The sequence below is a fragment of the Dermochelys coriacea genome, chromosome 1, assembly GCF_009764565.3.
Source record: "Dermochelys coriacea isolate rDerCor1 chromosome 1, rDerCor1.pri.v4, whole genome shotgun sequence".
Classification (NCBI taxonomy): domain Eukaryota; kingdom Metazoa; phylum Chordata; order Testudines; family Dermochelyidae; genus Dermochelys; species Dermochelys coriacea.
In genome coordinates, this window is record NC_050068.2 from 117,703,281 (window position 1) to 117,729,301 (window position 26,021).

At 40.0% G+C, this 26,021-nt stretch overlaps 1 protein-coding gene across 1 annotated transcript; it reads left to right on the forward strand.

Annotated features, from left to right (window-relative positions):
• The first annotated feature begins 2,253 nt into the window (after positions 1-2,253).
• On the forward strand, positions 2,254-25,389 carry CREG2 (cellular repressor of E1A stimulated genes 2). The gene is made up of 4 exons (XM_038389240.2): positions 2,254-2,803; positions 5,930-6,099; positions 20,093-20,206; positions 22,968-25,389. The coding sequence occupies exons 1-4, from the start codon at positions 2,351-2,353 to the stop codon at positions 23,113-23,115; spliced, it is 885 nt and encodes a 294-aa protein (XP_038245168.1). The 5' UTR covers positions 2,254-2,350; the 3' UTR covers positions 23,116-25,389.
• Positions 25,390-26,021: the final 632 nt, after the last annotated feature.

Below are 26,021 nucleotides of genomic sequence, written 5' to 3' on the forward strand. Positions count from 1 at the left end.
AAATCCTAACATGGAATGTACCTGCCTGCTTGGTTTTTGTTCTTCTCTTTCTCATAGCTCTGTCATCAATAATGCTAAAGACTTACCTGAAACCATAGTGCCAAAGAAAGTCAACATGAACTATGGAATGGACTATTAACCCCATCAAAATTCTCCTTTGTGACTACAATATAGACACAAGAGTTCAGGCTGCCATTTTGTCTTGGACATATCCTACTATGCTAGGTATCTCAATTTATACAGAGCTCTGCTCTAATCTCAGATCCATGGATATGCATTGCCATGAATCTTTGGAAAAATTCCTGCTGAACTTCCCATTTCTGCAGAATACTGTGGAGTCAGTATCTCACATACTTTGTTATTAAGACAGATTAGGCCCTATAATATGTAACTGATTTTCCCAACACAAAGTTGTCTCAATTAGCTGTCTGACCACCACATAAGCAGAATTATACAGAAAATATTGGGAAATACTGGAAATAAATGTGTATAAAATTTGTAGTATTCTTCAGGATACTAAATTTATATCACCAGCATTTGCTTTAGGAGACTGACTAGCTGTGATGAGGGAAACACTTGGGAATTAACTCTTTCAAATCATTTTAAGAAGCATTAATACAGGAAGTTGATCCCACCATGTAGAATGTAATTCACTATTGCAAGAAACTGGGAGGCAGGGGAAGGCTACTTGATTGGAGCTCCCCTGATATTCCCTCTTTCTGCTTTTGGAAATCATCACTTATCTTTCATCTGCCTCCAAGTGGTTCTCAGCCCAGCCATGGGGAGGGAACTCAAAAGTGAGTAAGAAAGTCAGATAGCCTGACAAAGGGTCAGGTTGGGGTTATTTGCTAGAGAAAAAGAGTAGGGGTTCATTCTGTAGTGGGGATAGATTAAAAATTTGGAGATCTTACATATGTTGGGGAAAGAAGGGGATTGAGGGTCAGAAAAGCAAGCCTTTGTGCCATTGTTTAAGAATACCTCCTATTTGCACCCCTTTTGCAGATGTGCTTGTAAATGAAGATGAAATATTGCAGATCTGTGAGTCTGTGATAAATAGCACCACATCCCTTAAATGAAAAATACTTAATAGTTCAAGTGATTTCAGTTCACTTTTATTTATAAAAGTTCATATTTGAGATTAGAAATGCCACATATTCTCACAAGGCAGTTCATCATGTAATGGAACAGGAGACCTACTTAAGACCTGAACTGGGACATCCACTCTTCAGAACTGTAAGTGACTAGGACCTATAAAATGTATCTGAGTCTCCAATGAAAGGAAAAGTCTCTGATGAAAATTATACCTCCTTGCCCAACCTTAAATTTGCCTCCTTTAATAATTTGCACAAATATAATGAAAAGTTAGTAAAATTTCATTTCCTTAGCACAGAGTCTACTTCCAATGTGCTATAATGCTAACAGATAGTACACAATTACTTTAAAAAATAAATTACAAATGTTGCGCTTCAATCCTTCAAAGATTTATGCCTGTACTTAATAGGACTATGCATAGAGTTAAGCATGTGCTTAATCTTTGCAGGATCAGAGTCTTAGTTCATAAACATACCAATTAACAAAGGATACATAAACAAATCTAAAAAGGTAGGACAGTTTCACACTGATCTACACCTTGTTAAATTCCACTAAATCAGTGAGATTACCTGGGATGTAAATCAATGGAAAATTTGGCCTCATGCAGTCATCACATTCCATAATCCCAAAGATAATGTTTTACCTTTTTTCATAAAAATATCTTCTTATTCAGTTAACCTATACTAGCAGAAAATATGTGTGGAGTTCTGACAAACACTGCTGCACGATGGGACTAAATTAGTTTTAAAATCTGTAGTTTAGATTAAATCTATAGAATATTATTCCTTTTGCAACTATCCAACAGATCAGTTTAGAACATGGGGTGGGGGGGCATAGTGTACAGTGAAGGGGAAGGAGAGAAGAGAATAAATGGAAAAGGTATATTTGGCAGGACTGAAGTGACTGCATCCTTTAGCTTGTCATTGCCAGACTTTTGACGGAGAACAATTATTTTGTGGAAATTATAATACATTTCTTGTATAGTTCAGTAGGCTCTGTTGATACATACTTTCAAGCTGAATTCTTTTCTTGTCAAATTCTTTTGTTTAGCAATATTGCCTAAGCTTTTGTTTCAGGTGGCAGGGTTGAGTTTCTATGCAGGGAGATTATACAGGCTGTTGATGCTTTAGCGAGAGTGTAAACTCAATCTAATCCATCTCTGAGCCAGCTTTCACCACAGGAGGGTGCTGCTATCATTCCAAAGGTTCAGGCTTTGCAAGGTTCAGTGTGGATCTTAGCGTGGAGTGTTTATTACAAAATGTCTGTGTGCTGCTGTCCAATACAGCTGAGGAAAAGGACTACACCAATATCCTGGCTTTCCTGGGTTCTGTGGTGCAGTGTGATGCTGTCTCCTGCTTGGGGGTATGTGATAGTCAACTGGGTTTCGTGGTCAGTTACCAATGAGGTGGAGGAAGAACTGGACAGCTCCTCAAACGAGGAGGCTCTCCCTGCGCTTCTGGAAGACACGACTAGCATCTGGAAGCAGAGCTACCCAGCCTCTGTTTACAAAGAAGATGGGGAAATGAGGTCAAGGCCAGTGGCTGGGAGATCCAAGCAAATCTCTTCTCCTTCTAGGATGTTTTCCTACAGGAGAGAGAGTGTCAAAGGGACAGACAGCATTACTCCTCAGGAACAGGCAATCAGAACTGCCCGTTTCCTGACCCATTATAACAGCTGGGGCTTCTTGGCTACCGAGTCCACCCAGGAAAAGGTACCGTAAATCACATCCTCTGCTAGACATTGAGAATTCTCTTTGACTACTGGACTTATTTACCCACTAACAGCAGGAGGGGGCTTGCACATTGCTTGCTTGTATTTTACTGTTCTGTAAAGGCAGTAAATAATCTGTTTTGAGAAAGCATTTAGTATATAAATTACACAAATTCTTTTCTAGCATTAGCAATTTATTATAATGCAAAACTACATAACAGCATCCCAGCACTGTTATGAAGAACAATATTTACTGTCTTATACTCAACCATGTACTGATGTCAGCTAGATAATAAAAGCTGTCAGTAATATTATTTAATCAGCCTGTAATACAGCGCTGGTGCCACATATTTAAGCAACATTCACAGCTTTGCTTCTCTGCAAAAGATTTCTAGGAATAGAAATCATGCTTACAGTACAATAGAAGAGAGATGCTAAAGAACAGCACCTTCTGGCAAGATGCAGAAAAAGAAGAGAAAAACATTGGGCTAGATCCTGTTGAGGCCAAGGAGCCCACACTACACAGGTCATGGAAGGATGCCTTTGTGTTCCCTCAATCCTGAACTGGCTGTGTGTCCTGCTGGTTCCCTGGCATAAGACAGAGCAGCCTAAAGACTGCTATAACTAATGCTGGCTGTCAACAACCCCAAAGGGCTGATACAGTAGCCAGAGATCTGCAGGATATAAAGGGTATGCCAGCTGTGCCCCTTTTGCTTCCGCTATATTCTCTACACTAGGGGTGGAGGTGGAAACTGAAGCACTGGCTCTAAGCCTCAAAGATATGCCTGCATGGGGGACAATGTCGTAGCCACAGGTGGGCCTGGGTGGGCCACAGCTGCATATGGGCCCATCCAAATATGGCTCCTTCCCATGTCCCATTGCTCCTCTCCCTCCCTCCCATGTCAGGCCGGCTCCATGGGGCTCCGGGACCAGAGCCCAACTTCTGCCCGGTCGGGCCAGCTCCAGGAACAGAGCTCAGCTTCCTCTGCCCATGTTAGTCTGGCTCCATGGAGCTCAGGGAGCCTCTGCCCATATTGGGGCAGTTCTATTAAAAGTTCAAGTAAATTTATACTGGTATTTTATTAAATAGTGCATCCTATTCGGCAAATAGACAATTTTTGAAAAGACTTTAGCCAGTTAAAAGCAAAGCCGTGTCTGTAAGGGAATGTGTGGGTGGAATATTGCCCGTCCGTAATAATTTACGGCCCACCCAAACTTATTTTCCTAGCTACACCACTGATGGGGGTTATCTGACCTTGACCATCTGTATCCACTTCTGGACCATTTTGTCAGTGGTGTGATGCTGAGCAGCTGGCCTACAGTGCAGAATTTGGGCCACTATTTTTCCAGCTGTAAAATACTTTTAAAAAAAGATGGTTTTGAACTATACATAGCTTTCAATAATACTGACACACATGAAAAGTGAGTTTAACATTTATTCTCTTGTTAAAATGTCCACAAATTAGGGATTAATTTTTTTAGTCACATTAAAAAAAAAAGAAAGTAAAAGTTAGCAGCCAGTAAAACTTCTGGAAAGATTTATTAAAGAAGCAGCAGCCTGGCAGTTTGTGAAATGCAAAGCGTCAGAAGCTAGAAAAAATATTAATAACATATTCCCAGTTGTACATTTGAAGTCTCTGATTCCATCTCAGGATTCCAAATATCTATTAAATCATATGATTTTAGCTGCTTTGGTTTATACTCTCATCAGAACCCTTTGATGGAATTACAATCTTAATAAAATATGTGCAGTTTGCTGTCCATAATTATAATACATAAGTAATACCGAAAAATGGATTAATAATAAAACATGTAATTCATGGGTCTGTCATCTTTGCTGTGAATTTTGAGTTATGTGGCCTAGACTCACAGTTCCTTTTTGAATGTGAACTGTAAAATTAATCATGTATGAAAGATTCAAATTTAAGTGATTGAAATTTCTAATGTTATTGACAGCTTCTATTTTTTATTTTATAAATCTTAATAAGATTGGTTGGTTTCCTAGATATGTGTCTGCATAAAAAATACCCCTTATCATCTGCACTATAGATTGTATATAAACATTAAAAATGTATAAGCATCAAAAAATGGAAAGCACGTGATCCAGGTTAGTATCACCCATGGTTTTCACCATAACTATTCATGTTTAACTTAGTTTTGTTACAAAAACCCATTGGTTATACTGAATTAGCTCAATATATTGATTATTATTTTTAATATCTAACATCTAATTGGCCATTTGGAATTACATACCTGAAGATATATTAAAAAAAACAAAAAACAAAAACCAACACAAGGTCTAGATCTGCTACTGTGATTTCTGATGGGATGAGAGACATGATACAATTATCACGTTATAGAGAAAATTATCCTTTGTCATTCCTAGGCAATAGAGCTACAAACACAAGGTCTCCTTTCCAAAAGTGGGTGCAGATTTTTGCACATGGAATATCCACTGTGCAAGTGCAAGTCGGGAAAGGAGAGCCAACTTTCGAAAAACTGGCACAGTAAAGTCTGCTCCTGTGCCCATGCATGTCAATGGAAGTTTTGCTACTGACTGGGGATTAAATGGCCTATAGGCCCCATCCATGCCGAGTTGTCTGTAACTGTGTTTAAATTCAGTTTAATTTTAATCATAGTTCTAGTTAAAATGGTTTCTACTATAGTTTAGCTAGCCAATGTGGCCACATATCAAAGCAAGGCTAAAACCTCAGTGCAGAGGGGGCCAAAATCAGAATGAATCAAAATCTGAATTGGAATACGAATCATTTTAGATTCCTGAGAAAAGATATCAGTGCCATCTGGGGCAGATGCTTTCATGATTGTTTTTTTAATGTAGACATGCTTTTGTACTTGCTAGTTTCTTTTAAAAGGTTGGCAATTTAAAGAAAAGGAGTTCTGCATATCACCATGTGGGGGGGAAGAGGGGGAGAGATTTGTTACCATACCAGTATAATAAGTAAATCTAATTTAGAAAACAATGAGGTCTAGTGGTGAGAATGGAAACTGGGAGCCAGAACAACAGGTTCTATTCCCATTTCTGCTACTGACCTTGGGTAAGTCCCCATCTTTGTGTACAATGTATAAGTGCAAAGTTTTAAAGCATTGATTGTCTGGATTTTCTCAGATCCAAGGTGTACCATTTGGGAATTGTTTACTAATCAGTGATGGGCCCATCAATAACAGCACTGGAATACCTTTCTTTTATGTGACTTCAAAGGACAACACTGTGACAGATCTGATGAAGAACTCTGTGGCTTCTCTGACATTGCCAGAAGCAGAAGGAGATTTCTGCAGGTACCAGCAGTCTGTCTTTCTGACAGCAGACAATGAAAACAAATAGATTTCTGATAGCATTTACATTTGTGTTGTAAGTACAATATTGTTTGAAATACTTTTGGTTAAACTGAAGCAATACAGACAGAGGCATGGTCTAAACATAGGAACAGGAGCCAAGAAATCCTGGATTCCAAACATTGCTTTGATAAACACCCATTCTGGCTTTGGACAATATTTTAGGCCACAAATTTTAAAAAGTGACCTCCAGTTTTGGGTACCTCTGTTTTTGTGTTCTAATGTTAGATACTTAGGTCTGATCCAATGCCTAATGAAGTCAGTGGATCCTTACATCCTGATTCTTACATCTGACTTGAAGGGGGAACAATGGTGGTTTTAGGCCACCCTTTCAGCGTCCCACTCTGGGGCTGGATGGAGGTTATTTTGGCCCCCAGCACAAGCTAGAATCTCCACAGGTTTGTTTTATATTATAGGAGAAATGCCTCAGCACAATCTCTTACAGGAAAGCCGGAATATGAGGTATATTCTAATATCTACATCTAACTACAGAGAGGAAGAGACATAGAACCAGAGCGACACAACACCACTGATTTCAATGCATTACAGCTACTTTCAGAGGGTATGAATTGGTCTAGCATCATTAAAAACGTTTCATTGTCTTAAATACAACATCTTCATAGTCAAAGAGGAGGATTCTATCTTGATGGTCGATGGAGGTTAAGGTAAAGAAAATGTAGTTCACCCTTTGAAAGCATAAGGAAGTCAGGAGAATTGTAAAGTCACTGTAAGGATAGTTCTATCCTTTCTTTAAAACAATTTAAAACAATTTAAAATTATACGTATCAGAATCAAACCTTTTTCAAAGGAATAACAAATTGTATAATTTTCACTCTCCCAACCTTCTCATGCATTTAAATGATAAGCTGAATATCTTCACCAAGAGTTTCAAAACTTGATGACTAAAGTTAGCCTTCTTTGTCATAACACTTAAATAAGTGACCTCATTTTCAGATGACAACGAGAGCTGCTGGTGATCAGCAGTTCAGAAAATCAGGCCACCAATTTAGGTGCCTAATATGGACATAGGACCCTAACCTTGAGTGACCATTTTTGAAAATCTTGGTTTTATGTTTAGCTGACTTCATTAGACTTAACCACCTGCTTGGGACTTATCAGTCCATAGGCAGCAGTCAGAAAGACTATTGACAGCTTATAGAAATATTGAAAAACCTTTGAAACTTCACATTTATTATATACTTATTTAATAACTATTAGTTATTTGAGATACTAAAGCTCACCTCTGCCATTTTCCTTTTAATGCTGATTCTCCAGAAGCTGCTGTCACTTACGTCCAAGGCCAGAGCCATCCTTTGAGTAGGGCGAATCAGCGCAACCACTCCTGGCCTTGCGCTTTGGGGGCCCTTGTGAGCCAGTGCAATTGGCCGGCGAGATCAGTCCTGGAAGACGAATCTGTCATTTCCGACCCAGGTCCCGCACTGCCCTAGGAACAACCCTTACCAAGGCACTGTATATTCTGCAGCCAGCAGAACTGAAATTCTGAAGCTGGTGTCTGTAGCACTTTGGTGCTAAATTCTGTGGGAAACTTAAAGTTTGGTGTCAGCTGCAAGTAAATTAAAATGTAGATGTTCCTATTGCATTCAATATGAACATAAATATTCAAATCATGATGACATTCCTTGCATTATTTATATGGATATTATGTTCAGTTTATTTTACATTATTTCTGAAGTTACCCATTTGCACAGATTTAGTATTAACAATGCAAAACTGCACTGGCAAATTGTGAGATGAAATGGGAAAGTTTGGAAGCTGATGAGTCACCACTGGGGTTTTTGGTCCTAGGAATGCGTGAAAAGATTTCTACGGGCTTTTGCACCTAGGAAGCAGTTGGGAATTTGGGCAGTGGGAGATGATAACTCTTTCCTTTCCCTTCCCTCTGTGAACAGGGTCAAAGGTGATTTTAACTTTTGGGCTAGAAAAGCAACCCTTGACAGCAGCCAACTGTCACCTCCACCTCCATATCTGCAACTGCATCCCCTGACTGATAAGTACATAGATGTTTGTGTAACCTGACTGGCAGTGAAAAAGTTATCAATTGCTGGTATTTAAATTGTTTTTGTTACGTTTCAAAGTCATTCCCCAATTGAGATGACCAAGACCGTACACGTCTATGCCAGCTGTTGCTTAGGACTTTCTTCAAGTGCACGAAGATATCGCTGCATTAGTTTACATTCAGTTCACATTTCTAAAGTTTTCTCCACATCCCTAAGAGCTAGACATTAAAATAAGTAATAGTTTGGATACTGCTGCACAGACCTGCCTCTGGGGGTAGCTTCAGGGGCCAATTCCACAACCAAGAATCACAAGATACCTGGGGCCTTCCTTGCTGTCTGTGGAATGTGCTCTTCTGTGTCTTCCAGTACTAACTCTAGTATTGACAATGCTGTTGGTGACACTCTCATACTATAGGCCCTCTTGAACTGGCTTTCCAAGCACTTCTGCTGTGTGTATGTAGGAGATACAAGGACAGTGCCTTGTAAACAGCAGAACAGTATCATTGCAGCAGAAGTGTATCAATGACCTCAAAGCTCCCAGCACTATCCCCAAAGTTAGTATCATCAGAAGGTTAGGGCCTACATTTCCCAGTGCAAGGTTTTAAATGGGTGGATTGTTTTATATGCAGGGAGTTTTCTTTCCTGCTACCCATTCTTCATCTCAGAGGCAAGATCTACTAGCCCAACATAGCCTACAATGTCTGTCAGCTCAGTGTTTCTGTCCACTGCTAGCGAAATAGTGAGACGAATAGCTATTTCTTGCATAGGAAAGTTCCATTGTATGAGGTTTTAATATATGGTATTTTGCACAGAAGTTGTCTCTATCAAGGGTATCATTCACTTTATAACTGAAGAACAATTATACAAAATAGCTAAACAAATAGTGGATTCCATGAGAAAGGTTATATGCAAGCAATGAATTTGGTCCTGTATCTTGTCTGCATGCAGAATTCTATTAGAGTATATACATTCCCCAAGTTATAAAAACTAAAGAAAACTTGAAAGCAATCAAAATTCTTAGGAACAGTTAAGTATGGGGGTAGCCGTGTTAGTCTGTATCCACAAAAACAACAAGGAGTCCGGTGACTCCTTGTTGTTTTTTAGGAACAGTTGGCACCCTGTTAAGGAATACTTCTGAGTTATTCTACACAGCTCTGTGTGTGTGTATATAAATCTCTCCTCTGTTTTTTCCACCAAATGCATCCGATGAAGTGAGCTGTAGCTCACGAAAGCTTATGCTCTAATAAATTTGTTAGTCTCTAAGGTGCCACAAGTACTCCTTTTCTTTTTGCGAATACAGACCAACACGGCTGCTACTCTGAAATCTACACAAAATAAATCTCTGGTTTAGAAACAATACACAGCTGGCATTTTAATAGACTTTTTATAACTAACAAGTATCAGGTGATGTGTATTCACATGTCAAACTGGTATCCAATTTATTGATTTCACAGTCTTACATCTATTCAGTTGGAAAGAGAATTTGAAAAACCCAGACTTAAACTAATAACAGAAACAAAACTTCTAGTCATGCAAGAATGAGGGAAATGGCACCATCCTAGTAGGGGTTAATAGCAGTACATTATGATATTGTGATTATAATCTAGATTCCTCATCACTGATCAAAAGATTTCCACTTCCCAGAAGGATACAGGGGGCATTGCTTTTAGAGCACTCGCTGGTGGCATGTCTATGGAATAGCATTAACAAGTATCTTCAGAGGATACCAGTTGAAGGGAAGGTGTTATTCTGACGGGGGGCTGTAAGTGGGAAAAAGAGGGAAGAAAAATGAAATGGCAAAAAGCCATTCCTGGAATAAATTGGTATATAATAGCTCACTCTCCAGAAAAGGAGAAAGGGCCCAATCCTGTTCCCACAGCATACAGTGAGAGCAGGATTGGGCCTTAGATTAAGAAGCAAAAAACAAACCCAAAATACCATTGTTTTAAATTAAGACTGACACATGAGCTGCTTAGAGCATTTCTCTTACTTAGCAAAGTACCTGGCCTCACTATTGCCCTGATTCTGCAAACACCTAAGCATGTGACTAGTCCCACAGAAGTCAAGTTAAGCACATGAAAGGTGTGTCCAGGAGCAGGGCCAAATACTGACCTCCTAAAGTAATAGTAGTTACAGAACTTCCTATCATAGACTGACTTCCACACTGGAAAAAAAAATGAAAAGAACATTCTGATAAAAAGCAGTTTTCTAGGTTAGTCATGTTTTTTGTTTTCCTTTTACGATTAGGTGAGATGCTGGTGTTTTGAACAAGCCTTCTGTTTGATCCACATAATCCTGTATTTGTGAGGTCACAGTCTGTTAACATGAAAAGGAATGGAATGCTACAAATTCAGCATTACATCTTCAGGCAAACCCTGATTTCAGTCTAAATATCTGACAGTTAATAAATACAGTAAGACAAACTATAAAAGCTAAGAGAAAGGCAAATGTGTTTGCTAGAGATGGGCCTGCACAGAAACCCTGAATCCAAACACCCCTGAACTTTGCAGAAGTTTAGATTCAGATCCCAATTTTGTGACACAGGAACATCTTTGCCTCTCTAGTATTTATATTGTCCCTCTTTAGTCACATTCAGGATAAACACTTCAGTAACTGTTACTCCAAAATCCATATTTAAAGATCCTTCCAGCAAACACATAACTACTAAATTAGAAAGTTAAATATGAAACCTACTATCATCACCACACAGCACACACAATATAGCTCTAAATTATTGTTTTCTTTTTTTCTTTACACTTAAATAACTAATTGTAGAAAATTCCAGCCTCGTACACCAAGGTCTGTTTCTTTCTCTGTGTTTACTGAAACTACCTAATGTTGTGATCCTCCTTTCAGGGGGCTGACTGTTATCATAAAATTGGCTATAGCTGTGCCACACAACATTCACTGCTTAATCATGTAATTCATAAGACCATAACAATGATCATACTGAGTCAAACCAATGGTCCATCTAGCTTAGTATCGTATCTTCTGGCAGTGGCTGGTGCCAGATACTTCAGAGGGAATGAGCAGAACCTGGCAATTATCAAGTGATCCATCCCCTGTCAGCTTCTGGCAGTCAGAGGTTTAGGGACATCCAGAGCATGGGATTGTGTTCTTGACCACCTTTCTTAATAGCCATTGATGGACCTATCCTCCATTAACTTATCAAATTCTTTTTGAACCCAGTTATACTTTTGGCCTTCACAACATCCCCTGGCAATGAGTTCCACAAGTTGACTGTGCAGTGCGTGAAAAAGTACTTCCTTATGTTTGTTTTAAATCTGGTGCCTATTAATTTCATTGGATGACCCCTAATTCTTGTGCTATGTGAAGGGGGAAATAATAGTTCCCTATTCACTTTCTCACCACCATTCATGATCTTACAGACCTCTATCATATTCCCCTTTAGTCATCTCTTTTCTAAAATAAACACTTCCAGTCTTTCTAATCTTTCCTCATATGGAAGCTGTTCTACACCCTAATTATTTGTGTTGCCCTTCTCTGTACTTTTTCTAATTCTAGTATATCTTTTTTGAGATGGGGAAATCAGAACTGCACACTGTATTCAAGGTGTAAGAGTTCCGTAGATTTATATAGTGACATGATATTTTCTGTCTTGTTATCGATCCCTTTCCTAATGGTTCCTAACATTCTGTTAGCTTTTTTGACTGCCGCTGCACATTGAGTGGATGTTTTCAGAGAAATATCCACAATGACTCCAAGATTTCTTTCTTGAGTGGGAATGGCTAATTTAGGCCCCATCATTTTGTATGTATAGTTGAGATTGTTTTCCAATGTGCATTACTTTGCATTTATCAACATTGAATTTCATCTGCCATTTTCTTGACCAGTCACTCTGTTTTGTGAGATCTCTGTGTAACTCTTCGCAGTCAGCTTTGGACTTAACTATCTTGAGTAATTTTGTATCGTCTGAAAACTTTGCCACCTCACTGTTTACCTTGTTTTCCAGATAATTTATGAATATGTTGAACAACACTGGTCACAATACAGATCCTCAGAGACTCCACTATTTACCACTTTCCACTGTGAAAACTGACCATTTATTCCTATCTAATCTATCAATCTATCTATCTTTTAACCAGTAACTGATCAATGAAAGGACCTTTTATCTTATACCATGACTGCTTCCTTTGTTTAAGAGTCTTTGGTGAGGGACCTTGTCAAAGCTTTTTTGAAAATTCAACTACACTATCACCCCGTCCACATATTTGTTGACACCCTCAAAGAATTATTGGTAAGGTATAATTTCCCTTTACAAAAGCCATGTTGACTCTTCTTCAGTATATTGTGTTCATCTATGTGTCTGATAATTCTGTTCTTTACTATAGTTTCAGCCAATTTGCCTGGTACTGAAGTTAGGCTTCCTGAACTATAACTGCTAGGATCGCCTCTGGAGTTTTCTAAAAAATTGGCATTACATAAGCTATCCTCCCGTCATCTGGTACAGATGCTGATTTAAGTGATGGGTTACATACCACAATTAGTAGTTCAGCCACAGAAATTTGCTATTTATATGAACAAAGACAGTCAAGCACACCAAGAGCACTTAAACTGAAAGAAAAACAGTCTAGGAAGGAAGTTCTTCTAGGAACTGTCGGGTGATCTAAACCAAACTAGAATGGGCATGTGACCAAACACAGAAATCAATTCTATACAAAAAAGCCATTTTTTCATTCTTTTCTTTAACCTCAGGACTTTCTTTTGATTTAAAATGGAAGACTCTACATCCACAAATAAAGATGCCTTTTTAATTCTTTTTGAAGGCTTTGAAGGAACAATGAGAAAGAACATTCTTTTTTGTCCAAATCAGGGGGAAGGCAGGGCAATAGTGCCCTGCAGTATCAAGCTGACAGCCAGCAGCGGCTTTTCAGATTATGAATTTTGCTTTCAATAGAGATTTTGTCCGATGTTCATACCACACAGATTAGTAATGCTAATACATACTTTCAATTTCAGATCCTTCAGTGTTGAATTATGATGGCATATATTAGGAACATAACTTGTGCTTTTCTAAATATAAAATCAAAGTGCTATGTGTTTTAATACACAACCATGATAATTATCTGATGGCATAACATTTCCTTCTGTAGACTTTAGAAAATAAAATCCTATGGTGTAGAATATATTTCCAATGTAGTAATTAACCCTGTGATCCTCACCTCAATGTTAGGCTGTTGGAGCCAAGTGGAAGTGACTAATGATGCTAAAAGGAATCTCAAACAGTCCCTAGATCTGCATGTGTGGGAACAAGAAACAGAACATTATCAGTGGAGGCAGGGCACTCAACTTTGGAATTTACCCCTAAAAAAGCTCTGTTTTGTTGGGTGTTAATGTAGCCCTACCACTCTGAGTTATAGTTTTGTCAGATCTGGACCTGGCTAATTTTTGGATGGGAATTCTCCAATGAAAACTAAAGGAAATGACTGCAGGGACTAGTGTTGGGTGTACTCTTGTGCAAGTAAATATTTTAATAAGTAGGTGCTACTCTTTACTCTGAGTCATTTTTGAACCATGACCCAACATAGGTGGAAATAGAATGAAGTGAAATGGGTGGAAAATGAAAATATTTGTTGGCGTACACCTCAGAGCATTGTGTAATTCCTAAAGGTATTTCATCAATATATGGTTTTTGCCATAAGATGATCAAAAGTGACAGCGTCTTTTAGTGCTTAAAGCAGACAGTATGGTTCCTTTCTGTAGGACTGGAATGAAGTGAATGCTTTTGTATGCAGCTCTCTCCAGGACTGATCACACATACTTAACATAAACAACTGGCTGACCAGAATCAAGTGTTCAATGCATGGTTTGTGCCCCCAGGAGCAGAAAAAGTGGGTAAATCAATTCTTTCCTCTCCTCAGACCTGATGAATAAGTGAGATAACCTCTCTAAAACAATGCATTCGATGAAGTGAGCTGTAGCTCACGAAAGCTTATGCTCTAATAAATTTGTTAGTCTCTAAGGTGCCACAAGTACTCCTTTTCTTTTTGCGAATACAGACTAACACGGTTGCTACTCTGAAATGTGCATATGAGCACTAATGTAGCTCTAATAAAATGCATAAGCTTTGTCTGATTCCCAATAAGTCTGGTTTTGTTTAATCTCTTTAGCAAGGTGTGTATCTTTTTATGTAAATGGTATCCATCTTGATTCCTTTGTCTCCTTTCCCAAATATGATCTAATAATGCTTTGGGATTCAACCCAGACCATTAAGGGATTGTGTTACTGCCTGCCCTGCAACTCTGGATGCCTTCAATGCTGTGTTCTTGTGGCTCACAGCTCTGACACCAAGAGCCCTCATTCAAACCTCTAGGTCGCAGTTTGGCTTCAACTGCCCAGTTATTTTGGAGGATGACTGAAAAACCCCCTCAGTCCCAAACTTCCCCAAAATTGCCTGCCAATGTGACAATCTGCTGAAGTTCCCAGACTTGTGAGATACTGTGTAACCCCTCTCAGCCTCAGCAAGTGAGAATTTTGCTGTTAAGATGGGTGACAACTCCCTGATACACCATTTTGTCTGCCTGCCCAGCAAACTCTTCAGGACTCTAACTATCTCAGCCTTGCCTCCCAGATAACAAACTCTGAGCCCTAACTCCTGAGTTCCCGAGAAACTTCTTACTGAACACTCACAGAAGTTACTAAGTTTGTTGCTCCTTTAAAGAGAAAATACACTGCAATTCATTAATTTAATGGGGGTTTGAAAAACACTCTTATTTCAGTCACAGCACTAATTTGGTTTATAGCAAAAGGAAAACAAGTTTATCAAACAAAAAGTCATAGGTTTACGAGATACCAAGTATAAGGAATAAAACCAGAAATGGTTACAAACCAACAAAAGTGAAAATACACCTCTAAGACTAAAACTTAATTTCAGCAAGTTACAATCTTTGCCTAAGCAGGTTTCTCACCCATATTCAGTTCTGAGAGACTTCAACTCCCTTGGTTGAAGGATCCAATGTTCTGTGATTTGAAGAGCTCTGACCCTTTTAATCCCTCCCCACCCCCCAGTGATAGATAACTATGAGGTTCTCTCCCTTTCTTTTTATAGTCCAGTAAATGTTTGAATTCTATTCTTTGAAAAGTGAGCTTGGAGAAAGCTTCTCTCCCTTGCTGGAGTGTAGATGCCATGCTGTCTTCCCAAAGTTCATTGAACTTACTTCAAGGGCAGGAAGGCTTCCTGGGGGTGCAGTCTCCATCCCCCTGTTTATTCATATGTAAGTAGGGCTTCCACTGTTTTGATCTGACACTACTTCATTTACATTGGAGACAGGTAGATAGCTGCCTTCCCTTCTCTCTGGGAGAAAATCTGTTTCTCACTGTATCTGGTCACAGACTGTAAAGCAGGGGTTCTTAACTTTTTTCCTTCTGAGGCTCCCCCAACATGTTATAAAAACTCCAAGGCCCAGCTGTGCCACAACAACTTTTTTAATGCATATAAAAGCCAGAGTAAGCATTAGGGGGTAGTGAGCAGGGCAACTGCCTGGGGCCCCATGCTACAGGGGGTCCCACAAAGCTAAGTTACTCAGGGTTTGGCTTCAACCCTTGGTGGCGGGGTCCCAGGGTTCAGCCCTGGGCAACAGGGCTTCAGCTTTCTGCCCTGGGCCCCAGTGAGTCTAATGCCAGCCATGCTTGATGGCCCCCCTCCCACTCCTCAGGGGGCTCCGGATCCCTGGTTGAGAACTGCTGCTGTAAAGCATGTCAATGTGTATCCATAATTCCTCATATTGTATTAATGCCTACATTTCACAGTTATATTAATCACCAATGTTTCACAGGCTTTCATTAAAGACCTTACTTGATATGCTTTTATACAGTAATATTGTATACAATCAGTTGATTCAATCGCTTATCAGTTGAGGTTCAGACCGCCAGCGTTTATAGTTAAGAAGCTATCTCCCTCACTCGCTAGTTTGATGGCTTTGTTTACTTTTTATGTAAATGTACCTTCGTTGTCTCTGCCTAATGACCAGGCTGGTCAGACAAGCAAATACACATTCCTTTCTCTAGGGCAATCTGGGCTTATGCATTGCTTGCCAAACACATTTTAAGACCATAATTCTGGTGCATATTTATAACTCTTTGTACAGATCCCATAAATACCTCATGTTAGAATTTTAATGATCAGTGAGTTATTAGTTTTCAGTTAGATATTATATGCCACCTTTTGAGTATATATCATGAAAACGGTGTGTTAGGTGTAGTGAGTATATCAGGCCTGATGAGTTACTGAAATAAAGCAGCGAATCACCAATGGCCCTCCGTGTCACAAAAATAGACCTACTTTCATCTTCCCACTCAGTTTTGTGCCACACAAAGCTAAGATGGACCCGAGGAGTGAAGACTGAATGTGAATGTTTTTATATAGAAGGCAAGAAATCATTACTAAATGTATAACTATGTATAGGGGGGAGGGATAGTTCAGTGGTTTGAGCATTGGCCTGCTAAACCCAGGGTTGTGAGTTCAATCCTTAAGGGGCCATTTGGGATCTGGAGCAAAAATTGGGGTTTGGTCCTGCTTTGAGCAGGGGCTTGGACTAGATGACCTCCTGAGGTCCCTTCCAGCTCTGGTATTCTATGATATCCATTGACATGCACAAGCAGTTTATTAATGAAGAGAGGCCACTGGTTCACTTCGTATATCCCTCTATTTCTGGGCAGCAAGTCCCAAATTTACATCAGCTGTATCAATAACACACTTGAAAACACAGGACCTGTCCACATTAGAGACAGAACTCTGCTACTACAACTTTAGTGCATGGGTTTAGAAAGGAAAAAAAAGCACATTCTAAGGGGAATACTATACCAAAGAAAATGCAAAAGTAGATTTCTTTCAGAACATTAAGCCTTTTGTTAGATAAAATACCAATGTCAATGTAAGACTAGGATACAAAGTTAACTGTTATGGAACAGAAAAGTATGATAAAAACCAGTGATAAAAGCCATGCCAACAATATAACAACATAGTGTACCAAGTTCAGATGTGTCACTGTCCTTGTTCAGCTTTTCTAGTATTTTGTCCGATTTGATCTTCACACAAAATTTGCTTGCTGATTTGCCAGCAAAACAAACTGCGACCCCAAACTGAATATTTAAATATACAAACTACAGTTTGAACAAACTGTTCCAAAGACTAATAGTCTTTTAATCACATGTGCAAATAAGCGAAACACCCCAACCAGTGAGACAAAAACATAGTGAAATCTGCAAACAAAAGAAAAGGCCAAGGAGAAAGTACATGCTCAAACATTCTAGATATTGAGGTACGTATCTCTTGGTGTAGACCAGTACTGAAAATTAACAGATATAATTATTTGATCTTTTTGTGTACACATTTCTCTTTTATTCTAAAAGAGTTAGGAGGTGGGATCTAACATGCTCTCTGATAGCTCCTGATTATAACTCACGTAGTCAAATCAAATCTCCCACCGCCATACGTCCCATGAAACTTAACCTTCCAACCAGAAAGAATGTCATTTTATATTTCCTTCTACCTGTAAGTAACTTGCAACAAATAACTAAGATATACCAAACAAATGCACTTGCAAACTAATTTGCTTTTATCCACTGTTCAATTGTTTTACTCCCTTTTCAAATACCTGATGGGCATGTAATGAAGAAATAGTCAGTTGCATGCAGGTGGAAACAGGCTTATTAATTGAATTGAATTTCTACAGGTACATATTTTGCTTGTTAAAAATTCCTTTCACTTAATTTAAAAACTAATCTAATTAAATAGATAAACAAGATGATGCTAATGCAATCTTAAAGTTAAACACAAAAAGTCAGAGGCTAGACTAATCCCAGTTATGCAGTGCAAATTGGGAGTAACTCCACTGAATCAATGGACTTGCGCTGGTATAACTGAATTCAGAATCTAGTCAGGGAAATGCAGATTTTCAGCTGCTCAGAGTAACACTAATTCCTTAGTCTGTACTAAAAAATGTTACTGGAAAATTTCTAGATCATCATTTTTTGAAATAAACCAATGTTAAATACAAAATTTGAGCTGGATCCTAGCCCCAACTCTGGTCTCTTCCTCTTTCCCCCACTGAATGTAGAAGGTGGGAGGAGGCATGACCAAAGTACACATTGATCTCAGTCAGCATAACAGCTCCTTGGAAGCCCTGAGGCTGCTCTAAGCTTCTGAGGATGGTAGAAAACCATCTTGCGGGTAAGAGAACCACATATTGCATCTTTGCAGCTCATGCTGTCAGCTGTGCCCAGTGCTTATTGGGCACAGCTGAGTATCAACCCATTCTATTTTCTGGCATATTTATGTTCTTGGTCCTTGGTATAAAAGCAGACACTTTATCCAGTAGGCGACAGAGTTTTTATTACCATTTGTGGGGAATTTGCAGGTGTTAAATTAGCTGCAGGAACACTCCCATATGTGTCCATGCAACAGAAACATACTGAGAATTATAAGGAAAAAAGTAATGGCAAATTGTATATACAGTGAGGGGCTGGGCTAACAAGTTCAAGTCAAGATCTATGAGTAAAACTGCATGCAGATCAGGCTTAATTTACTGTAGTTTCCTTCTTTATGTTAAAACACTTGAGAACAACAACTGCAATGCTTGTTTCTTAATGTGAGTCTCTGGACCTGATTAAACTGTCGTGTAGGATCCAACACTGTGAGGTGCTGAGCAGTTTCAACTGCTGTTGAAACTAATGGAAGTTGAGGCCACTCAGCTTCTCACGCGGTTAAGCCCTTACAATGGTTTCATTATGATTTTGCTAGCAGTGGAGTTACTCCTCATTTATACCAATGTAACAGAGATCCAAGATGATCAGGGATGCAGCCCCGTACTCTGGGTGTCCCTAAACTTCAAACTGGTAGAATCTGCGACTGGATGACAGGGAATGGACCACTTGAAATTGCCCTGTTCTGTTCATTCCATCTGAAGCATCTGGCACTGGCCACTGTCAGAGACAAGATACTGGGTTAGGTGGATCATTGGTCTGATCTAGTATGGCTGTTCTTATATTCTTAGAATCAGTCCCATAGCTACACTTGTGATTTATTTTAAATGCCATTACTGTGCAGGCAGAGCTGGAGAGCAGTCAAGAGCCCCCTAATTTGAATTAACTAGAAATGTAACAGAAAATCAGAGTTCTCCTTTTAAAAATAGTGAGACTCTAGCTCTTTTCCTTGTCCTTCTTTAGCCTTGAAAACATAAAGTGATGTAGACCAATCACTAGTGTAGAAATGAGCGAGCAGGTGGGTCTACAGCAGAAGGCTATGAGGAAGGGGACTAAAGTGGACATACACATTCATTTTTGTAATCATTTAGGTTTCGGGTGTATGCTAACCATTTCACTAACCCTCGTTAAAACCCTGTGCATAGTGGTGTGATAAGGGTGGACAAGAATCAGTGATGTTTTTGAGGTGCTTGGGTGGGCCACCTTAAAATTGTTTTGCAGATCTACACAAAAATTCTAAGTCTGGTTCTGTGCATGGATGGCTAATCCTAATTTTTGCTACCGAATGACATTCATAAAAGTTAAACAGAAAATCAGTTTATAACATAAAAGATTAGAACAATTACAATTTGAATAGATAGAAGACATCATCTACTAATTAATTATTTTAAAAAGCATGGTTAGAAAATAGATGAATCTCTGTTTTGCTTCAAACTTTGGGCCTGATCCTGTAATTCTTGTTCATGTGAGTACTCCTCACCCACCTGAACAGTCCCATGGAATATCACTACTCAGGTGAGTAAAGGTTTGGAGAAGCAAGCCCTGGGCTTAGAATATTACAGCTGCTAAATATGTGAGCACAAGTTCATATTCCCCAAGAGCATGCTATATATTTAGCCAATATGAATAGCTTTTTAAAGACCTCTGCTGTAAAAAACAATCTATTATACATGATTACTTTTCTCTGTGTGCAGAAAAAATATAATTGTTCCTGAGGATCCAAGGTGTGCCAGACTGACTCTCACAGGACAGATGGTCATGGTACCACCAGAGGAAATGGAATTTGCCAAACAAGCTATGTTTTCTAGGTCTGTATGTGATATTTATGTAATATAGTAGTACCTACAATTTTGAGATGAATAAATTGTGAGTAAGGTGGGCAGTTGGGATTGAGGATCCCAGGAGTAACAGGCCTGCTCTTTACTTACTAGGCTGTAGAGCATGTAAGGTGAAATTTTATCCAGTGCTGCTTAGTAAATTATCCAGGCCTTTAGGACTATCTTAGTACTCTTGGGACAGACAGATATGCCATCCAGATAAATAGCGATCAACATGTATTTTGATAGAACTTGCTGTATATAATGCTAGTATTTACAAAAGTATTAAGGGTGATTCCCTTACCACCAACATGTGTAGTCATATCTGAGGTTTCTTTGACTAGCACTTTTGGCTCTTCCTCTCTTCCACAAAACAAGATTGTGTCATTTAGGCACAGTCCATAGAAAGGGGAAGTGATGAACTCTACTGCCCCATAGGGAGATCCAGGAGGCAGCCTAAATATTTCAGGGTGCTTCCAGATGTCGCCACACTTGCTATCTACACACCTATGTGTAAGTAGCATCTTCCATGCAACTAGCCAGGTGTGATGGTTAGTGGTTAGGGGGACAGAATTATGGCCCATCTCTTCCCCCACCCCCTTTGAGGTGCCAGGCACTCTCACAGGACTAGGAAAGCAGTAATCCTGATGTTCCCCAAAGCAAAGGACTGCAATTCTTCCAGGCCTTTAAGTGAGTCAAGTAAGGGGATGAAGGCACCTTGGCCCAGATCCGCTTAGGTGCCTGAACCCCAGATTTAGGTGCCCAAGTCCCAGTTTTAGGCTCCACTGTGATCCACAAGACCCCCACTTGGCTTCCGCCTAACACTGTAGGCACCTAAATTCACTGGTGGCATAAAGTTTCTACTGTGAAAGTTATTTAGGTGCCTAACTTTCTGCCTGTGAGCATGCACACTGCTGCCTTACTCTAGGCATCAGTACACCTACATTTCACCTAAGCCCCAGTGCAATCCACAAACCAGGGGAAAATAGGCAGTGAACATCAATCTTGCCTGCAGGGCCCAATCTGGTAGGCATACTCAGAGGTCACCTACTGGATCAGTCCCCTTCAAAATCTTGCAGGGATGTGATGCTGCTGCCACCACCTTGCAACTTTTAGCCCAGTGGTTAGGGCATTCTCCCACCTGAGAGGTGGGAGATCTCTGTTCAAATCTTTTCCTCTCTATCAGACAGAGAAGTGAACTGAACCCAAGCCTTCCATATCCCAGGTGAGTGTTTTAACCAGTGAGCTAGAACAGGGGTGGGCAAACTACGGCCCGCAGACCATTTTAAGCTGGCCCGTGAGCTCCCGCTGGGGAGCAGGGTCTGGGGCTTACCCTACTCCAGCGCTCCAGCCAGAGCCCTCTGGCCAGAACGCTGGGTCAGGGGCCGCACCACAAGGCTCGGCTCCGTTCTGGCACTCCAGCTGGGGCACTGGGTAGGGGACCGATCCACACTGCTCCTGGAAGCTGCGGCATGGCCCCACTCTGGCTCCAAAGCGTTCCAATGGGAGCTGCAGGGGCGGTTCCTGTGGATGGGGCAGCATGCAGAGCCGCCTAGCCACACCTCTGCGTAGGAGCCAGAGAATGGCTATGCCACTGCTTCCAGGAGCCGCTTGAGGTAAGCACGGCTCAGAGCCTGCACCCCGAGCCTCTCCCCACACACCAACCCCCTGCCCCAACCCTGATCCCCCTCCCACTCTCCAAACTCCTTGATCCCAGCCCAGAGCACCTCCTGCAACCCAAGCCTCTCATTCCCAACCCCGCCCCAGAGCCCGCACCCCAGCCAGAACCAACACCCCTTTCCGCACCCCTACCCCAGCCCTGATCCCCATCCCACCCTCTGAACACCTCAGTCCCAGCCCAGAGCCCCCTCATACACCCCAAATTCCTCATCCCCAGCCCCACCCCCGAGCCAACACCCCCCAACCAGAGCCCTCACCCCCTCCCGCTCCCCAACCATAATTTTGTGAGCATTCATGGCCCGCCATACAATTTCTATTCCCCGATGTGGCCCTCAGGATGTCCACCCCTGAGCTAGAAGTTATAAGGTAGGCAACACTGCACTCTCCATCTTCTCCCATGGTATGTGGAATCAGGTGCCTGCCTAACTCATTCTCACACAAAGTGGTTTAACTGCCTGACTCTAGGAAAGGGTTCCAAGCTGTGGCCTAGAAGCAGAAATAGCCAGGTGATGAACTGTGAGAGGGGGCAGCACTTGGGACACATCCCTTTCATCAGCATCTCCCGTTGGCTAATTTAGGCAACTCCCTGTCTAGACTGCTGCTTTTGTGGATTGCATTCTTAGGCACCTTTTTCTCCCCATTTGTTGTATAATTAGCCTAGGCACCTAACCCAAGCTTTGTGGATCCCATTGTTGTTCCAATGATTCTCTAGGCGCATAAAAGCGAGTCACTGCAATGCTCCATATTGCAAACCCAAGTCCCTTTGTGGATGCAGGTCCTTGTGACCTCTGTCAGCACTTTTCACCTGTTTAAGGGCTGGGCAAAATCTGCCTTTTAATGATGGGCCTCTCTGGTACCCTTGCTGCACTTTTATTTGCTGCCACATGTAGGTTTGGAGAAAGGTTCATTGTAAGTGAAAGTGAGCATAGGTCAATGATGCTGCCTAGTACAGCCCAGGTTTTACTCAGATAAACTCTTCTAGTTGCCAAAGGTTAGCAACTACTGCATTGAAGAAAGAAATCCCCTAGATATGCATTTTGGCAAACCTTTTTGGAATTCTTTGTCTTTTCAGGCACCCAGTTATGAGGAAGTGGTCTCGTAACTATGAATGGTTCTTTATGAAAATGAACATTGAGCACATCTGGCTTCAGAACTGGTATGGAGGAGTTTCCACCATTGTAGTGGAAGAGTATTTCAAAGCAATTCCAAGTAAAGAGTGATTGGGTTTGAAATATAAATCTTCACAGTTTTCATATTTGCTTTCCAAAAACTTTTTCTAACACCATGTTGTTGGATGGCTATTTTACAGTGACTTTTTTTTCGAAAGCATTCAAGATGGCCCCATCTTTTTTATATGGATCAAATGCTAATAAACCAATATGGATCTTTATATTAAAAATGATATGTGGATGGTAAATCCTACACTGGAACACACAATCTTGGCATTTCAGATAGGATCGATACCTTCCTGAATGCTACTTAAAAAATTTTTGGATCTGCCTGTTTTGATTTTTAGTGTCATCCACTCACTCATGCGACACGTACAATATATGCTAAATGTGGCATTCTGATTTACAGAAAATCTAATTAGCCCCACAAAAAATAAATGACTGCTGAAGAAGTATTATTGCTACTTGCTATCTTGTTTTGTTAATGTTCTAAGCAAATATCCCTAGCTGCATATATAAAAAGATGTTTTAAGTTTGTGTTTAATACTTTTAATGTAGAGATCCTCATTTTGGAATTTATGTTTTAATCAGTCACACCCTTTTCCAAATTATCCAGTTAAATATTTTGTTTGGAAATTGAGGAGAAGGAGTGGTGGACCTTGCTGGCTATTGCAGTGGCAAAGTACAAGCAGCTCAAACAAAATAAATTCAGTACACAGTATCTTTTACCAGCACAAGGATGATTAAACATGTTAAAGGGTCAAACAAGAAATCAGACCCACCACAGGATAATCCCAATACATTTATCAACATTCTTTTGTAAATATGTAGTCTCTACTAAACCTATTTTAGATTATGAGATAGGAGAAATATTGACTTACTTGCTGGCCGAAAGTCCTATGTTTTTCACATCCTGTCTCTCCCCTCAGTTTCATTAATTCATTCCTGAGACAGCCTTTCATAGCCAGTCCCTGGTTACCCCCAGTGGTGGAGCCAGCCTTTTAATCCTGTTCCCTAGGTAGATTTAAAAGGGAGTCTCTCCCTGACATTGTCTTTGTAAGGGAAGCCTGGAATAATTAGTAGCATTTTCAGTTCAAATACCAAGCAAAAAATTTCCATTCTCCTTATGAGGAAAGTCAAAACTTCACTGCAAAGCACATGTTGGACTGGCAATTTTTTCCTTCAGGGCCAAGTGGGGCTGCTTTATCAGTTCTTAGCCTCTGCTTACTTTACAATATACCACTAATGTTGTTCTACCCCACCTGACCTAGAATATCTTACTAAGTCCACACTTCTTCTCTCTCCTGTCAATTAATACTCCAGTCTTTGAAGGACTAAGGAATTTTACCCACAAATTTTAGGTTCTTGTCAAGATGGCAAAGGAGGCTTCTTAAACAGATATGTCATTTTAACCAAAAGTCTTGCTTCCACACCACAAAAGCCCCTGAAAGGCTACAGAAGCCCATCACAAACCTGCCCAAGTAGCCTTGAAGTGACTTCTCTGAATTAAGGGGTTTGGGAATGGTGGGGTGGAGGTGGAGGTTGTTTGTTTAATTGGGCCTTAAATAATTAGCTACAAACTATCTAAAAAAAAATTTAAATTCCCAAATTTTTCAACTTATATCAATTATCATGTGATATGAGTTAAGTGAATAGAGTTTATTAAACTTTTAACCCAAAGATTATTGTAAAGATTCTATAATAGATTCAAATTTCCCTCAGGCTATTGGTTATAACCCATAGGGTCTAATCTTGCGCCTATGGAAATCAATAGTAAAACTCCCTTTTATTTCATTCTGATCTTAAGGATTTGATCCTTAGTACTGTATCTATAAAGCATTGCAACTTACCGACATCCAATTTATTTTCATGTATTCTGTACTTCAGTAAGAATCACATTTTAGTTTAATTATTTTACAGCTTAATATCAATCAAATATTCTCATTTCAGAAAAGCCTTGTTGTGCAATCTTTGTTTAATTAAATCTTCACTTGTGACTCTGGAATAGTCCAGAGATGTATTTATTTATGACTGTATGTTAGCTGGAAAAAAGAAAATGAAGTTATTAATTTTGACTTCTGATGAACAATGTTACAATCCTTTACTAATTTGTACCAAGGTAATGCATGTACAGTGTTAAGCACAGCTAGTTTTAACTGCTGTTCTTATTTAACCAAAGAATGCTTCATTTCTAGAGTAATTTTCATCATTTACTTGTATGTACTGTTTATGGATGTGTATTGTACTTTGCAATGTATTTTGATTTGTAAGGATAATGAATGTTGTTAACAAATTGCCCATTAAGCATTAAATGCAAATAAATAGCAAAAGGGAAGTTGCAGTTTGAATATTTTGATGTCTGTAATATGATTCTAACAGGAATGAACAAGAGGAAGTTTGTTTGACAGCCTTTAAAATTTCTGTCTTATCTAACTACTGTTTTTCTCAGTCTTGCACAATCTTCCTGGTGGAAAGAAGGACATCTTTGTTCCTTTAAAGGGACTCTGGGAATTGACAGTCAGCTCTTCAGATGTTTAGGGAAGAAGGAGAGGGATACACTGGGAAAACATGCACTTTTCTTTTTTTCTCCCTCCAGTCCTCTCTGTATTTGGTTTAATCTCAATGTAATACAGCATCCTATAGCCATAAATCATTCTTAATGCAGCTCACCACTCATTCCTATACATGCAGGTGTCAGGCAAGTTTCAATCTTATGTGAATTAATAGTACTATGGAACTTCATTTCAGTGCTGTTTCTTCCCCCTCCCCTTGCTCTCCCTAATTCTCATCTCCATCTTGTTCTTACTGACTACTCTCTGGTAATCTCTCCCAAGCCAAAGGCCCACCATTCTTCTTCTCTTCCTCCCCCACATTATTACCTACTTTCACCAACCTCTAAGCTAGCCAGCCTTCCCCCTCCAGAGTTCCTGTGCCATAGCCAAGAAATTAATTTGACT

Coding starts and splice junctions, on each gene's coding strand:
- CREG2 (XM_038389240.2), top strand. CDS start 2,351: ATGTCTGTGTGCTGCTGTCCAATACAGCTGAGGAAAAGGACTACACCA. Junction 2,804..5,929: donor CCGAGTCCACCCAGGAAAAG/GTACCGTAAATC, acceptor GGATTTTCTCAG/ATCCAAGGTGTACCATTTGG. Junction 6,100..20,092: donor GCAGAAGGAGATTTCTGCAG/GTACCAGCAGTC, acceptor CTCTGTGTGCAG/AAAAAATATAATTGTTCCTG.